General features: G+C 39.0%; 2 protein-coding genes across 2 annotated transcripts in view; one reads left to right on the top strand and one right to left on the bottom strand.

Moving 5' to 3' along the window:
- Positions 1–6,884: 6,884 nt before the first annotated feature.
- On the top strand, positions 6,885–10,838 carry rasl11b (RAS-like, family 11, member B). Its single transcript, XM_052097920.1, has 4 exons — positions 6,885–7,152; positions 7,277–7,333; positions 7,447–7,523; positions 9,529–10,838. Exons 1-4 carry the CDS (start codon positions 7,041–7,043, stop codon positions 10,036–10,038), a joined length of 756 nt encoding a protein of 251 aa, XP_051953880.1. The 5' UTR covers positions 6,885–7,040; the 3' UTR covers positions 10,039–10,838.
- A 1,472-nt stretch (positions 10,839–12,310) lies between these two features.
- scfd2 (sec1 family domain containing 2) overlaps positions 12,311–14,429 on the bottom strand; it is a 162,050-nt gene continuing 159,931 nt past the window's right edge. Inside the window, exon 9 of the mRNA XM_052097906.1 lies at positions 12,311–12,648. Within this exon, the coding sequence (XP_051953866.1) occupies positions 12,556–12,648 (93 nt within the window). The 3' untranslated portion in view covers positions 12,311–12,555. The remainder of the gene's footprint in view (positions 12,649–14,429) is intronic.

The raw sequence follows: 14,429 nt of genomic DNA, 5'->3' as shown, positions 1-14,429 counted from the left end.
AATGTTTGTTCTTACAATGATCCCTTATCAACAAAAATGACAACAACAGCATCTTCAGCTTTACATAGCACTCTGATGAGCTTAATGCTGATTGCTAATGTAATGATATGCTAAACTACATCATGTAAAATGGTGTAACGTTTATGAATTTGACAATAACGGATAAAATAAAGATTACTACACTGAAAAAGCATTGTGCTTCATGTGATATCTAAATGAACTTTTGATTTGGGAGTTGGATTCAAGTCAAAAAATGTATTAAAGATTATTATTTCCTTTTATTTTTGTGATTTTTCAGTTCTAGTTTCTTTCCAATTAGCTACTCATTGATTTGTTTTTGCCCTCTGTTGATTAACCAATTACAGCAGCATCGTGCTAATGATTTATAAATGCCTGCATTGATGCACAAAAGACTGAGACTCTGAGGCTGTGTGTGTGCGTGCATGCATGCTCTCCTTTGTTTTTGTGTATCTTTAGGTTATGTAATTTAAATAACATTTATCTTGATTCAAGTGTTTTTATTTCTGTTCTTGTCCAGAAACCACACATTATGTACTCCCTCCTCATCTGCTTTGTTCAGCCTGCTTTCATGGACTAATAAAGTGGTCAAATGGAATTGCACTACCCTGGACTCTGTGTTCTTACAGACACACCTGTTAGACTCAAGCCAGACATTTCCTCCTTAATCCTAACCTCACTTACACAAATATTATTTAACATTACTGAATCAACCTGAATACATTAGGATACACCAAGGTATAGGTAAGATTAATAATAAAAAATAGCTCCTTAAGGTAACAATTGCAGGTTACCCCATTTTACAATGAACAATGTAGTTAGCTGCAATAGCTAAATGTGAGCACCTGCAGACTGGAGCTTGGAGAAACTCAGAATGTAGGATCTGAAAATTGATAATCTACATGTTTAATTGTGCTGTTGGATCCTTAAAGAGATGAAAATTCTGTCATTTACTTCCATTCTTGTTATTCCAAACCCATTTGAGTTTCTTTTTTCCACGGAACACTAAAGGCAAAATGTTAGTCTCAGTCTATGCATATTTATTTCCCCAAACAATGAAAGTGAATAGAGACTGAGGCTAACATTACCATTTATTTACATTGAGCCCTAACATTCCAATCTTCCAAGCTCCAATAAAGGACATAAAGGCAGCATAAAGGTAATCCATATGACGCGAGTGGTTTAAGCCATGTCTTCTGTAACAATACAATCAGTTTTGAGTGAAAAACAGACAAAATTTAACAGCTGCCTCCTTTCTGCATCCATGAGATAAGCTCTTATTACACATCATTGTGCTTGACGCATGCTGTACATGCATGGAATAAAACACTCAAGTCATATGGATTGCCTTTATGATGTTTTTATGTCCTTTTTGGAGCTTGAAAACTTTGGACCCCATTGACTTGCATTGTATGAATTTAAAGAAATCATACATCTGTGAATATAGTATCTATCCTACAAGTTTCAGACGGCATTAGGGTAAATGATGAGAGAATATAATTTTTTAATGAACTATTGCTTTAATATGTGGGAGTAGGAAAGTATGTGTAAATCAGCAGAATGGGAGGGGGTGGGGAATGATCCATTTAATCAGGTAATTTCAGAATGTCAAGTGGACACCAAATCCTTTGAAGACCTCATACACTTAACCTAGATTTCTAAGACACTCTCACTATAACTATGACTACCATGTATTCCACATTCATACTGTTTCTCTTAATATCTAATACCCGTCCTTACCACTCAGACCTCCCCTGATTTACTGATTGGCCCCCTATGGAGAGGCTCTTTTACCCCACTACTGACCTGACCTTCCACTGTTGTTACTGCTGTGTGAGTGACACCTCCCTGCTCATCTCCCAGCACCCATACCTCTCCTGATGTGGATTCTTCATGTCAAGTTTCTGCTACCCTTTTCACCATACAGTATCTCTCCATTCATCCTGAATGACAGAGAAAGAGACAGTAAACAAAACTTGTAATTCTCTAGGAAGTGGATTAATAGAGTGAATCAACTCTGGCAGTATGATGTCTGACTTAAGCAGGACACAAATGGAAATTTGGTATTAAAGGCATAGTTAGGGTTAGTCAAAAAAAAGAAAATTATGTCAGTATTTAGTCACCTTAATGTTGCTCCAAATCAGTCCACAGCAAAATATTTTGCAATTGAGTTTGTAAATCTGTCCAAGGAATTTATGCACAATCAGTGCACATGATTAATTGGGTTAGTTAACACATTTAATTTAATATAGCTCCATGAGGGTTCAACTCAATTACAAACCAGCCCCTTTTGCTTTATAAACAAAGACAGATACTGAGAAATGCATATTAAAGATCAAAATCCCTTTGAATCTCAAAATTACACTTGAGCACACCGATTCATGTCCACCTCTCACAACACTTAAAAGGAGTCAATAAGATGAGACTCCTGATTGGATTTGTCCTCAACAACATGTTAAATAATTTAACATCACACTTTCTCCTCACCTCTGATGAGTATTTTGACACTTCCTGTTGTGCTGCTTCTGGGCCTTTTGTAAGAGCCAGTGCTAACATTAGCATTATAGAAAAGATCTGGCAAGAACACAGTGCTACAAGAGTAGGAAATTTGGGGTAGTTGAGCATTGTAACTAATCACATGTTTGTTGCTCAATTTCTTTAAAATTTTAAAATTTACAGTGGTTTTAAAAGCTGCTAAGAGGACCAATGTGAAGTTGACCATTGAGGTCAAATTCACTAGGATCTTGCGGGCCCCAGTGTAAAGAAACTGTCGGTCATCCACCTTGGGGTTCCTTGGACGTTTTCATCAACCATTGTTTTTAATTTTTTTATTCTGTTCATCAACTTTAAACACAATTACAAATCAGGGGACATCATTTACATATTACAAATAATAAACATTTTTATCATAATCGTGCATCCTTTCATTGGAGTTCCATGTAAATACCACGGTAAATAAATATGGTAATCATTCTGTATCATGGTGTATATGAAAGAATCATGGTACAACCATATAAATATTTTATATTTTTTATACCCCCCACTTCTCTGTTTATTCATCCATTGTAGAGTCTCAATACACAAATACTGATCCTCATACTCACATCTCCACATTCCAGCATTCTGTTCTTTCCCCACTTCTTTCTCAACACCAGACTATCATGCTGACACCATAGCCAAAAGATATAGTGCTTAATGTTAACAGATGACTTAGGAAAACACTTGTGTGTACAAAGAAAAGAGTTATGCCTTCATTAATTTCAGTAAAGTATCCATGCACACTGTGGCAGGGCGGAGGGCGGGGCCGGGTCGTGATCCTACACACCCGGTCCCGTATCAGGCTAATCAAGCCTTCGAGAGGGATAAAGGTCGACTGCAGAGGATTGTGCGGGGGAGAGAGAGATAGTTTACGGACATGTCCGTCATGTCTGTGTTTGTGTGTCTGTTTAAGTTTACTACTAAAATATTATTTACACCGTCAAGCCAGTTCTCGCCTCCTCCTTTCCATTGAATACTTTACACTGGTGCCGAAACCCGGGAGTCGCACAGTGATTGGGCCAGCCCGGTAGTTCTGGTAACGAAGAGCGATGGCTCGGTCCGTTTCTGTGTTGACTATCGGAATAGTAAACTTAAACAGACACACAAACACACACATGACGGACATGTCCGTAAATTATCTCTCTCTCTCTCCCGCACGATCCTCTGCAGTCAACCTTTATCCCTCTCGAAGGCTTGATTAGCCTGATACGGGACCGGGTGTGTAGGATCACGACCCGGCCCCGCCCTCCGACACACACATAGTTGTAACAGTTTACTTTTTATGCCCCGTGCCCATTCAACCACATACCATACACTAATTTAAGTGACTCTGATGTGGTTCACAGAGCTGGTTAAGGTGTGTATTTGTGTTTCTATGAGCTAATGGCCCACAGCTTGCAAGGGCCTGTCTGTACCTCCATAGGCTAACGCATGAGTGTGGACAAAAGACAGGAGAAATACAGATGGGAGGTTGGAGGAGAGTTTTGAGAAAGGGGAACAAACACAGAGAAAAGAATGGGGAAAGATTACTAAGGGTAATGACAAAACTTCTCTGATACAAAGAATATGTTTATAGTGCACAATTAAAAACTATTTTAATCATACATACACATAAAATCAAGGAAGTTTAGGAGGGGAAAGAAAATATTAATTATGGATGCAGCTGGACGTGTTCAAAAGCATGGTCACGCTTTGATCTGAATCTGATGACCTAAAAACACTACAGCACAGTGACATAAAACATGTACGCACACACAGAGCGAGACCATCAGGGAGACTTCAGATACAGAAACAGTGTCTTAATTAGTCACATAGTCTGATATGAAATGTGCATGGCACAAACAAACACACAGCCCTCCTGCTAATTTAGGTGACAGGGCTATCTGAAACGCATCATTGCTGAATAGGCCTGTACACTTTTCATATGACTAATTGCTGTAAAATATGTCTAACCATTTCACTAAAATTTTTGTTTTCAATAAGTCTGTATGGATGATAGTCAGAATGGGTGTAGTTGCACGTATAAGTTGTTTGGGGGTCAACGGTCAAGGGGTTCTTTGAGAGATGTCAATAAGCATCCCCCCCCCACACACACACATTTCTACTACTGAGGGACCAAGACATGTTGAAACATGCTGAAGACACCAAAGCAGACCAGGCACACACACCTAAACACTGCACTGCAATGCCTAAGTACTTTAAGACATGTTACCATTTGTACAACAGACTGACAGTGTATAGCCAGCAGCCATATCACCCTGCAGCTCTCACCTGGTTGCCAACTAAAGCTAAGCAGGTTTGAGCCTGGCCAGTACCTAAGGTTCCTGCTGGAGGTGGTATTAGGGAGGCCAGCTGGGGGTGCTCACCCTGTGGTTTAAGTGGGTCCTAATGCCCCAGTATAGTGATGGGGACACTATACTGTAAAAAGGCACAGTTTTTCAGATGAGACGTTAAACCGAGGTACTGACTCTCTGTGGTCATTAAAAATCCCAGGGCACTACTCGTAAAAAGTAGGGGTATAACCCTGGTGTCCTGGCAAAATTACCCCTATTGGCCCTTAACTATCATGGACCCCTAATAATCTCCATCCCTGAATTGGCTACATCACTCTCCTCTCCTCTCCACCAATAGCTGGTGTGTGTTCTGGTGCACTATGGCTGCCGTAGTATCTTCCAGGTGAATGCTGCACACTTGTGGTAGTTGAGCAGATTCCCTGTATACAATGTAAAGCACTGTGAGTGCCTATAAAAGTGCTATATAAATGTAAGGAATTATTATTATTATCATTACACAGTTCCTCTATCTATGATATTTACCAACACTTTAACACACTGTACTAAATAAGGACCATTAAATGTGTGAGTATCTTCTGCCTCTTGATCATGTACAGTTCTAATTAGTCACAGACGTTAAGGCCAGGGGCATAACTAGAGGTATGGCAGGGTGTGCTGCTGCCCTAAGTCCCGGGGTGAGAGGGGGCCCACAATGGTCGACCATAAGAAACCATAAAAATGTCCAAACTGAAGGAGTGGACCTGACAGTTTCTTTGCACTGGGGCCTGCAAGATTCAAGTTACGCCACTGGTTAAAGCACCCACAACGGTGGTACTTTATTGCATCTCCTCTCCAACTATTAGAGCACCCCCGCGAAATTCAGAAACACCCTCAGAGATTTAAATCTGAAACCGGGCCTGCCTGATGCACTGGACAAAGACAAAAAATACCCCCACAGACAAATGCAATGGGCCCTTTCCACTTTCTGGGTTTTGGAGCTAGATAAGGCATAAACCTGTCATCACAGTCTGTGAAAAGTGTCCATAACTAATAAATTGTTTATACACCAAGTCTCATAACTGTGCCTCATTTAAATACTGGTTAAATCACGTCAAACAATTTTACTTGTAATGTGAAATGGCCAATCTTCTGTACGGTGAGCTACCACAATGCACTAGTTTCATTACAGAAATTATAGAAAAAACAAATGTACTGTAGAAAAAACAGATGGTGAGAAAACAAAACAGGCAGTCTACCAGCAATACAATACACAATGTCATGCATAGAAATTCTTCTGAGATATGGTTAATAAAATATGCAGCGCAAAAGGCCAATATACCAAGACTTTTTAAAAGATAAACTGTTATAATTTTTTACACTTATTTTAAATTATTAATATTATTTTACATTATTTGATTTAAGTTTTTTTTAAGTTGCATATTTATATATAAATAATATTATTAATACCTCGACAATAAAGCTACTTGAATTTGAAAATCTAAGAGAGGAAGAGAAAGAAATTAAGAGTAATTTATTTATTTACAGGTCCTGAGGCGATGCTGATCAAAACTCATTTGCATGGAGTAAAGAACAAACAAGAAAGAAAGAAAGAAAGAACACTTTGCGTCACATTAAGCGCTAATAGACAATTTGATCTAGATAACATTCTCATTACAATCGTTTGAAGTCACACATTTACAGCTGAACAATATTCTCTTGATCAGAAATTAAATCACACCGCTATTCTGGTGGAAAAAAACACGTTCAAAGCCTCAATTTTTCATGTCTCCCGATAACACAAAATCCCGTTTTCTTCCTCATCGAATGTTAACGCAGCTTTGCAAAGGAAAAAGGATGTGTTTTGTAAGTTTGCTCCCGTGCACCCACCACCTTTCTCTCGCTTCCCTTTATTCGTGAAGCACAGCTCGCAAATCCACGTGATGTAATGGGCGGTGCCAGGGAATGTGCCCGTTGTCTGCAGTAGCCAATCAGAGTCGAGCACTTCGGTGGCCTTATAAAGAAAGCAAAGCTTCAGTCGTTTGCTCACAATACAAGTCTCGGTGTGGTTAACTGTGTAAGAAGTGGAGTTTTTATCAAAAGTAAAAGGCTAAATCTGCTTGTATGCCGTTGGCTGACGTCGTCTTTAACATTATTTTTAGGGTGTCTCTGGATATTTCGTTATAGTTTGGATAGTAAACTTTCTTTGGCAAAATGCGTCTGATCCAGAACATGTCAACCATTGCGGAGTACCCGAGCGCTGAATGCCCGTCCAACCGGGTGATAAAGATCGCAGTGATCGGAGGCAGCGGGGTTGGGAAAACCGGTACGTTTGTGAACTAGTTTTACAGCACTTGTAAAGCTTATTGAGACAGACATGGCTTATAGTAATCTAACTGTAAAATAGTATCTTCTAATTAAAGTTATTCATGCGTCTTTCTTCTGTTCAGCGCTAGTGGTTCGTTTCCTCACCAAGCGGTTTATCGGCGACTACGAGAGAAACGTTGGTGAGTTTTTCCCAACTGATTTTGAGTTATGCATGGTCTAGATTTAGTCTGAATACAAACACTGACTGTAGCGATGTTGTCAACATATTAAAGTCTGCAGTGCTGCATTACAGGCAACCTGTACTCCAGAGAGGTGCAGATAGACGGGGAACAAGTGGCCATTCAAGTTCAAGACACACCTGGAGTTCAAGTAAGTGTGCTCGATGCGAGCTGTCTTTTTCAAATAGGATTTTATGCAACATTTTGCGTTCGTCAGCGCTGTTTTTCGTGTAAAAAAAAGGTTGTTGTTCATGTAAATATGCGCGAGACTACTGGCGTATTTGAGAGTTGCGCCGCGTCCGGTTGTTTACAGCGTCTCGCGCATGAGCGCCGCGTTTTTAAGACGTCGTGTCAGGTTAAAAAAAAAAAGAGCGTCAACCGTGTTTCCCACGCTGTTTCTTCATGGGTGAGATGTGTAGAAAGAGCGCATACTCGCCTTTTGTCTTGGCTGTTCTTTTGTGTTCTCCGGGGTTTTGGCCAGTGGGGAAGCCTGCTGTTAAACTTCTGTGTGGGGGTGGCACGTTGAGGGAAGCGCCGTGTGGGATATTGGGAGCAGCGGTTTGGATGTTTTGCTGTTTCAGCATCGCTCAGCGGGTATAGGGATATGAATAACAGTTACAGTAGACCAGCCCTTTTAAATTACCCTCCAGCTTTCAAAATTAGAGAATGTGTTTTAATTCAATTACAGGCGACTTCTCCCAAGACGTCTTTAGTCAGAGGTTTTAGTGCCAAGTCTGGCATACAAGACTCATTGACTAAACCAGGCAGTCGTCCAAAACCGAATGAAAAAGCAGAATGGCTTTTTTTCGGTCTGGGGTGAAAGACTCTCCAAGTCTGGCAGGCTAATTGGCCAAGTTTCTTGTAACGACACTCAAAAGCGAACGATAATTTTCCTGCTTCGTTTCAACAGAACGCACGCGCTTAATCGATATTCTACAATTAAAGGGATAGTTCACCCCCAAAAAAAGTCAATTCTCTCATAATTTATTGACCCATTTGTCATTCCAGATGTGTATGCCTTTCTGCTGCTGAACACAAAGATTTTTAGAAGAATATATTCACTCACAATTCAACTGAATGGTGAATGTTGAAATTTGAAGCACCAAAAATCACGTAATGCATAATAATAATAATCCATACAACTCGTCATTAAAACTATGCCTTCAGAAGCGATATGTAGGTGTGGCTGAGAAACAGACCAATATTTAAAGGGTAACTAAACACCTGCTCAGAGTATGACTCCACCAACTAGAAATATTTGAAAATGCAGGAAAAGTGGGCAGACCCCGGCGGGGATAAAGGGAACGAACCGAGTGCGGGGCTGAGCGGGGCACCTGAGACTCGTAGTGACGGATTAATTGACAGCTGCTGTCAGACTCTATGTTATTATTATTCCTCACACGGTCGCAAGACGACATGTACATGAATCTGGCGTGGTGAGCTGGAACCTGCTTACGTCAAGAAGTACCGCAACAGCCAATAGGAAAATTCAACTGCAGTAGCCACCGTTCAACCTGAAGAGGGCAGCACTCAGACGTTTTTACACCATATATTGTAGAATTAAAACACTTTATACACAAATGTCAAAAAAATTACTGGAATCAATGACCAGTACTAATAAAGCCCCATGCTTACAGATCATTAACTAAAAAAAAGTTGGTTTAGGGTTTAGTTACCCTTTAAGTCCTTTTTACTATAAATCTCTACTATCACATTCTTTGTTTTTGGCAATTTAAAAAAAAAAAAAAAGTATATTTTGTAGTAAAAAGGACTTTCATATTAATCCGATTCTCACCTACACCTATCATATTGCTTTGGAAGTCATGGATTGAAGTTGTATGGATTACTTTTATGCTGCCTTTATGGGATTTTTGGAGGTTCAAAGTTCTGGCCATTATACAATTGCATTGAATGGACCAACAGAGCTGAAATATTTTTCTAAAAATCTTTGTTTTCAGCACAAGTAAGTATGTCATACATATCTGGAATAGGATGAGGGTGAGTAAATGATGAGCATTTTCATTTGTGGATGAACTATCCCTTTAAAAAAACCGACTAATCAGATGTGTTGCATAACTGAAGTAATGATTTAATAAGAACTTTTTATAGAAATTGAGGGTTGTCAAAAGGCTAATTTCATTGTCATTTATTTTCAGGTAAATGGTAATGGATTGAGTTGCACCGACCATTTGGTATGCTCCATTCGATGGGCAGATGCTGTAGTTATGGTCTATTCTGTGACAGACTGTCGAAGCTTCGATCTCATCGGACAGCTCCACCAACTTGTTAGCCGCACCCATGTGGATAGATCATCCACCCTACCGATCATCCTGGTAGCCAATAAAGCTGACCTCCTCCATGTTAGACGGGTGGATATTCAAGAAGGTCCATTGTTGGCCTCGGCTTTAGGCTGCTCCTTCTATGAGGTATCTGCTAGTGAGGACTATAACCAGGTCCATGGTGCCTTCCACAGACTGTGCATGGATCTGGCTAAGCTGCAGCCTGCATTCATGCAGTCTCAGACCCCCGTCAATGCAGCTTCATCTGGGACAGAGAAGAAAAAATCACCCCTCATCCCCCGGCCCAAATCCCCCAACATGCAGGACTTAAAGAGGCGCTTCAAACAGGTGCTCTCTGCCAAGGTCCGGACCGTCACGTCTGTGTGAAGGGGAGAGGGAGGGGGTGGCCTGAATGACAGCCAGATAAGTGGTTGAAAAATTGTGGGTTTGAGAAAGGAAGCTCTAAGGAGAGGGAGAAGGTCTCAAGAGCAGTGATGCTGAATGTATAGGTCTCGCTCCTTTGAAGTTCATGAGTTTCGTTGTTGATTGGCAGACCAGTAACAAACAGAGGCCCCTGGACCCTTGACCTCTGATTTGCGTCATAGACACTGAAAAAAATGAGAAGTAGTGACCTCAGCCTGGTAAACTTTACTTTTCCACATGACCAAACCAGTGCGAGTGGACACTTGTGTTGCTGGGACATGTGGCCTTGAATAGGAACCATGCAAAGACAGACTTGTACTAAAAGGAACTGAATAAAACCCCATTTCAACACCATTATATTCACTCTGCCTTACCTGTGGACTTTTAGACATGCTTTCATGGTAGCAGAGATGGCAAAGGCCACAGTAACTGACTATTTTAAGAATTTCTTTTCTAAAAGTTTTTCATGGTCAAGGTTTTCACCTCTAACTGCAGAGACCGTCTGAATGCACGCATTGTTAAAGGACAAGGCACTCAAGTGAAGCAAAAAGTGTGTGTGCTTATCTCCTGCTCTGTCAACAGTACTATTCTTGTGTACAAGGCCAAAATGTTTCTCCTGGTTTTGTGTAATACTGCTTTGAGACACTTTTCTACAGTGGAATAGAAGACCCTTTTTTTTTTTTTTTGTAAATGCACTTTAAAAAAAATGCCAAGGGGCTGGAGCTCCGAGTTATTTATTTATTTGTTCATTTTGGGATTGGAAATAAAGATTAAAAAATATATTTGATTGGTTGAAGTTTGATATGAATCAAAACACCAGTACACACAAGTGTTGCAGTCAGTCAAAACTTAATTTAGTTGTATTTTCTTCATTACAGAACATGGCGTTACAAAGTGTGTTAATGGGTCCGGTTTTGCCTACACAAGGATTTTTAAATCTGAACCAGCCAACAGTCCCTGCAAGGAAAACCGCTTAAAGGAATATTCTGGTTCAAAAGTAATTAAGCTCAGTCAGCAGCATTTGTGGCATAATGTTGATTACAACCAAAATACAATTTTGTCTTGTTCCTTTTCTACAAAAAAAGCAAAAATTTGGGTTATCATTGCGAGGCACAATGGAAGTGAATGGGACCAATTTGTCAAGGCAAAAGACTCACTTTTTCAAAGGTACAGCCACAGAATATAAACCATATACATTTTAAAACTATTTTAGTGTGATAAAATTGCTTACTAACCTTATGTTTATAACCTTAAGTTATATATGCAATTTTACAACTTCGTTGCCATGACGACGTGAAGACTTAAGCCCTAAAACCCATCGTAAAAACGATGATTTAATCTTTAAAGCTCAAATAATGCACACGTTTTATAAGATTAAGTATTTAAAAAAATTGTAAACTTCACACCTGCTTTCAAACCCTTGAAAAAGTGGCCCCATTCACTTCCATTATAAGTGCTTCACTGTAACCTCGGTTTTTGCTAACTGTAAAGAAAAGGAGGGACGAGTAAAAATAATTCTTGTTGTAATAAAAATTATGCCACAAATGCTGTCAATTGAGCTTAACTTGCATTGAGCCTGGAATATTCCTTTAATTAACATCCTAAATAACGTCTTAATGAAAATGTAAAAATGCTAAAACATTTGAGTGTTCGGTTTAAGAGTAAGGAATGGAAAATATCATTAGTTCAGTTTATAAACAATAGAAGTCAAAAGAAAGTCTCACCTATAATAGAAAAACAATTCTGTGTGTGAAAGTGACTGAAGAGAAGAGAGATTTGCTCAAAGACATCACCCTTGTTTGACCTCTGTCGCCTCTCCATCTGTCACTGTCTCTTTAATAACCTGCTCAACAACAGCACTGAGTGAAAAGAGCGAAACAAGCTACAACACTTGCTGATAGTGCGACATGAACTTGACAATCTGATGTATCTCTTACTAACTTATGAATAAGTGACCGTGTGCATGTTATAACCTTAAGTTATGTATGAAAATTCTCATCATTTACTCAACCGCATGCCATTCCAGATGTGCATAACTTCCATGTAAAAATTCTGGTTACAAAGGTCTGATCACCATTCACTTGCATTGTATGGACCTACAGAGCTGAGATATTCTTCTAAAATCTTTGTGTTCTGCTGAAGAAATAAAGTCATACACATCTGGGATGTGTATGACTATCCCTTTAAGGCATCCATGAGATGTGACCTTGTCAAGTGATTTACACACATAAATAAGTATAGGGCCGATCTTCAAAGCTTTATTTCAAGGAAAAGAGGGTACAATGAAATGAGAAAATATTGGAATGGGATGTGTTGATATTTACACTAAAACAAGTGTTTGTTTAATATATTTTTTTTAAATCCTCCTATTTATCTCAAATATCCAATGTTTTAAATACCAAGATAAACTTCACACACAAAAGACAAACTTAGGTTGAACTGAATTTTACAGCCAGAGAACTGTGTGAGTGGTCAGGCCCTTTACACTCCAATATCAGGCTTGAGCCTGTCAGTGTTGAAGAGCAACTGAGGGACATCGGAAGGTCTCAGCAATCTAGTGGACATTACAAGTACCTGTAAAAAGAAAAAATAAATTGATTAGAAAGTCAACACACATTTATATGCCCTGGAATCTGATCATCAGGCAAGCAACGAACGCACACACTCATCCTGAAATTGTCTATTGATTGAACCCTCTCTGTTATTTCTTGATAGTTCAGCAGCCCTGCACAAACTCTTGATGGGTGAAAACAGCAAATAAATCTGTGAAACAGAAATGTTACAAATGGAAACACTTCTATGGGTAGAAACTGCTCTTTATACACCCATAGGTATGGCAAATACTGTACAGGGCAACTGGGATGAAAGTGACAGAGTGCCTTTGAGAAAGAACTAAGCACTGGACTTGCTAAAGATTGTGACATTCATGCAATTGAATTATTATTTATAATTATCACTATTTGGTCTAACTTGCTCATTCAAAAATAATAGTAAAGGAAAAGCAACCAAGTGCCCTGCCAACACACTCTCATGACAAAAAGTAATGGAAGCATAGTCTGTATTTTAAATGTCACTCTGTTGTCATTTTTAGCAAATTTCAGAGCATTCTAATACTTTACTTAAGGCTAAATCATAAAATTGCTTCCTTCACTATCATCATTGTTTTATCATTTTAATTTTATTTTGTTTGTCATGGGACACAAAGGGAGATGCAGCTGAAAAACCTATAAAAGCACCATAAAATGATCATAAAATTAATCCTCAAAGGTGTGCTATATTCCAGATCTGATGCCGTGTGATCGCATAGTGTGAGAAACAGTTATAAACGTACGTCTTTATTCAAAATCGTTCCCATCTGCTGTAACATTTAGCTCTTGACCCATACTGTAAACATTTCAAGAAGCGTTCCGACAGCTTTGACATCAGTGATGTCAAATGACATTGCTTTCGCGCGTAATGTTTGGATGTCTATTTTTGAATATGTGACTGCCTTCACGGAGGGGAATATTTTCAATGAATAAGACCTTTTCACCCAACTTGTTTCACTCTGTTCTTCACATGGAGCTCTTGTTTGACTTCTGAGGACTTTTCAATGGAATACTTTTACAGTGCTTTTTGGTCAGCTTATTACATATTTTATATTATTGATAACTGGATAGGTTTAGAAATGCGGTTGGGTTTAGGAATCTGAAATATGATAATGTAACTAAACTATAATGTAACTAATCTAATGTATTTGTAATCATAATTAAATTGTAGTTAAACATGCAATAATACCTGAAGACTGCAGATCCTATGACTGAATAGTCAGATTTAAGTAGAGACCATTCTAAAATAGTAATAACAAAGAACAATATAGGTGTGTCCAAACTTTGGACTGGTGCGACATGTCTGTGAAATAATTAGTATTTATTTTATTAAGTACTTAGACTTACTACTTTTGGATGGGAAGAAATTCAGATTTCTTGATTTACCTGCCTGTTAACATCACATAAAATGAAACAACTGTGGTTGGTCAGCTGGTTGCTTACTCGGTCAGCTAGTCTTTTCCTGTTTAATTAAGCAGTTTTTGTCTAGAAAAAGTCAGAATAAACTCTAAGAGGCTTATCTTTTGCATATTCTTAGCTAGGTATTGAAGATGAATAGGATTGCACCTGCTGACGCATGGACTGAGGTAAGAAGATGCTTTGTATTCTATTCTGGAACAGGCTATGTGTGGGCTTTCTATTCTATGAGAGTCTTTTCTCTGCTTTCATTATTTTTGATTTATTCATGACATCAAACTTTGATCAACAAAACCCTTTCGTACTGCCTCTCCCCAGTTACCTCTCTATTCACTCTCTCTCTCTCTCTCT

The sequence above is a fragment of the Xyrauchen texanus genome, chromosome 30, assembly GCF_025860055.1.
Source record: "Xyrauchen texanus isolate HMW12.3.18 chromosome 30, RBS_HiC_50CHRs, whole genome shotgun sequence".
NCBI classification, from domain to species: Eukaryota; Metazoa; Chordata; class Actinopteri; order Cypriniformes; family Catostomidae; genus Xyrauchen; species Xyrauchen texanus.
Note: the sequence above shows the minus strand (reverse complement) of the source record. Positions and strands in the feature narration are given on the sequence as shown.

Excerpts from the sequence above, each read along its gene's own strand:
- rasl11b (XM_052097920.1), top strand. The coding sequence starts at position 7,041 with ATGCGTCTGATCCAGAACATGTCAACCATTGCGGAGTACCCGAGCGCT. Across the intron at positions 7,153-7,276 it reads CAGCGGGGTTGGGAAAACCG|CGCTAGTGGTTCGTTTCCTC; the intron begins GTACGTTTGTGA and ends TCTTCTGTTCAG. Across the intron at positions 7,334-7,446 it reads CGACTACGAGAGAAACGTTG|GCAACCTGTACTCCAGAGAG; the intron begins GTGAGTTTTTCC and ends GCTGCATTACAG.